This window comes from Canis lupus, chromosome 23 (genome assembly GCF_011100685.1).
Source record: "Canis lupus familiaris isolate Mischka breed German Shepherd chromosome 23, alternate assembly UU_Cfam_GSD_1.0, whole genome shotgun sequence".
NCBI lineage: Eukaryota > Metazoa > Chordata > Mammalia > Carnivora > Canidae > Canis > Canis lupus.
In genome coordinates this window covers 16,592,527-16,594,007 of record NC_049244.1, presented here as the reverse complement: position 1 = coordinate 16,594,007, position 1,481 = coordinate 16,592,527, and the positions used below count along the sequence as shown (strand labels likewise).

Sequence of the window (1,481 nt, the reverse complement as noted above, 5' to 3'; positions counted from 1 at the left end):
AAGTAGAATGGAGGTTGGCAAGGGCTGAGGGGAAGAAAAATGAGGGAATCACTGTACAATGGGTATATAGTTTCACTTGTACAAGATGAACAAATTCTAGTGATCTGCTGTACAACATTGTGCCTATAATCAACAATACCCTATGGTGCATAACATTTTTTTCAGGAGTGTGGATCTCAGGCGAAGTGTACCAACCACAATTTAACAAAATGTTTTTTTTTTTTTTTTTTTTTTTTTTTTTTTTTTTTTTTTTTTGCTGCAAAAAGCTTTATTGTCTCCATTTGGTCCACGTTTTGGGAAAGGGCTCCAGAATGGTTAAAAAGCTGCCTAGTGGCTGCATGGGAAAAGGTTCAGGCACAAGCCCTGGCACCGGGGGGTTGCCAGAGGAGCCCCTCAAAGGCTGCTGGTCTCCAGGGGCTCCTAGTCGTGCTTGAGAGTGAGCCTTTCGAAAAGATACTCGCCCAGCCCAGCCTGCGGGGTGGCCAGCCTGCGGAGGTTAGTCAGGTGGTCGCCCATCTTCTTGATGAGTTTTACCTCCTCATCTAGGAAGTGGTTCTCCAGGAAGTCACAGAGATGGGGATCCGCGCGGGCAGAACCCAGGGCATGCAGATCCAGAAGGGCCTGGTTCAGGCTCTTCTCCAGAAGCAGGGCGGCTTCCATGGCGTCCAGGGTCTTCCCCCACTCATCTTGGGACGGTTTCTGCACGTCCTGGAAGAGGGCGCGGCCGCCGCGCTGGTTTTGCATCTTCAAGAAACGCTCGGCGCCCTCGCGCTTCTCCTCAGCCAACTCGCGGAAGAAGTGGCCCACACCCTCCAGAGCCACATCGTCACGGTCGAAATAGAAGCCCAGAGAGAGGTAGGTGTAGGAGGCCCGCAGGTGCATGTTGACCAGGCGGTTGACGGCGGCCTCCACCTCGGTAGAATAATTCTGACGAATCTGGGAGCTCATGGTTGATCCTGGACAAGGAATTAAATTCAAACTTGGGTGTTCGCTGCCGGTGGCAGAAGATGGCCAGGAAGATGGCTCCGAAGGTTGCGACTGGAAAAAAGGTTGGAGGGTGGCCGTTGGCTGGTAGAAGGGGCGTCCCTGGGTCTGTTCCGTCCAAACACTGTTGAAGCAAGAGACAGATCCGCAGGACCGCCGAAAGCACCGCCTAACAAAATGTTTTAAATATAAAAGAAACCATCTTAAAAGATGGCCATCTATAAGCAAAGAAGAGAGGTCTCCGAAGAAATAAACTCTGATGACACCTCAAATTTGTACTTCTAGCCTCCAGAGCTATGTGAAGATAAATTTCTGTTGTAGCTGAAGCTGCCCAGCTATGGTAGTTTCAGCAGTTCTAGCCAACTAGTACAGACCAATCCTTGTTTTTGTTAGTCTGCATTATTTATCAAGCTGAAACTGCATGAACATAGTCAATGATAGCAATCTGTTTGACAGAATTAGGAAAATTGTTCTATCTTTATTGATAACTAGATTCA

The 1,481-nt window shown here is 48.6% G+C and overlaps 1 protein-coding gene across 1 annotated transcript; it reads right to left on the bottom strand.

The window, feature by feature from the left end:
* Nucleotides 1-256: 256 nt before the first annotated feature.
* LOC102155200 (ferritin light chain) lies at nucleotides 257-1,152 on the bottom strand. Its single transcript, XM_038570180.1, has one exon. The coding sequence runs from the start codon at nucleotides 946-948 to the stop codon at nucleotides 421-423; it is 528 nt and encodes a 175-aa protein (XP_038426108.1). The 5' UTR covers nucleotides 949-1,152; the 3' UTR covers nucleotides 257-420.
* Between the last annotated feature and the right edge of the window lie 329 nt (nucleotides 1,153-1,481).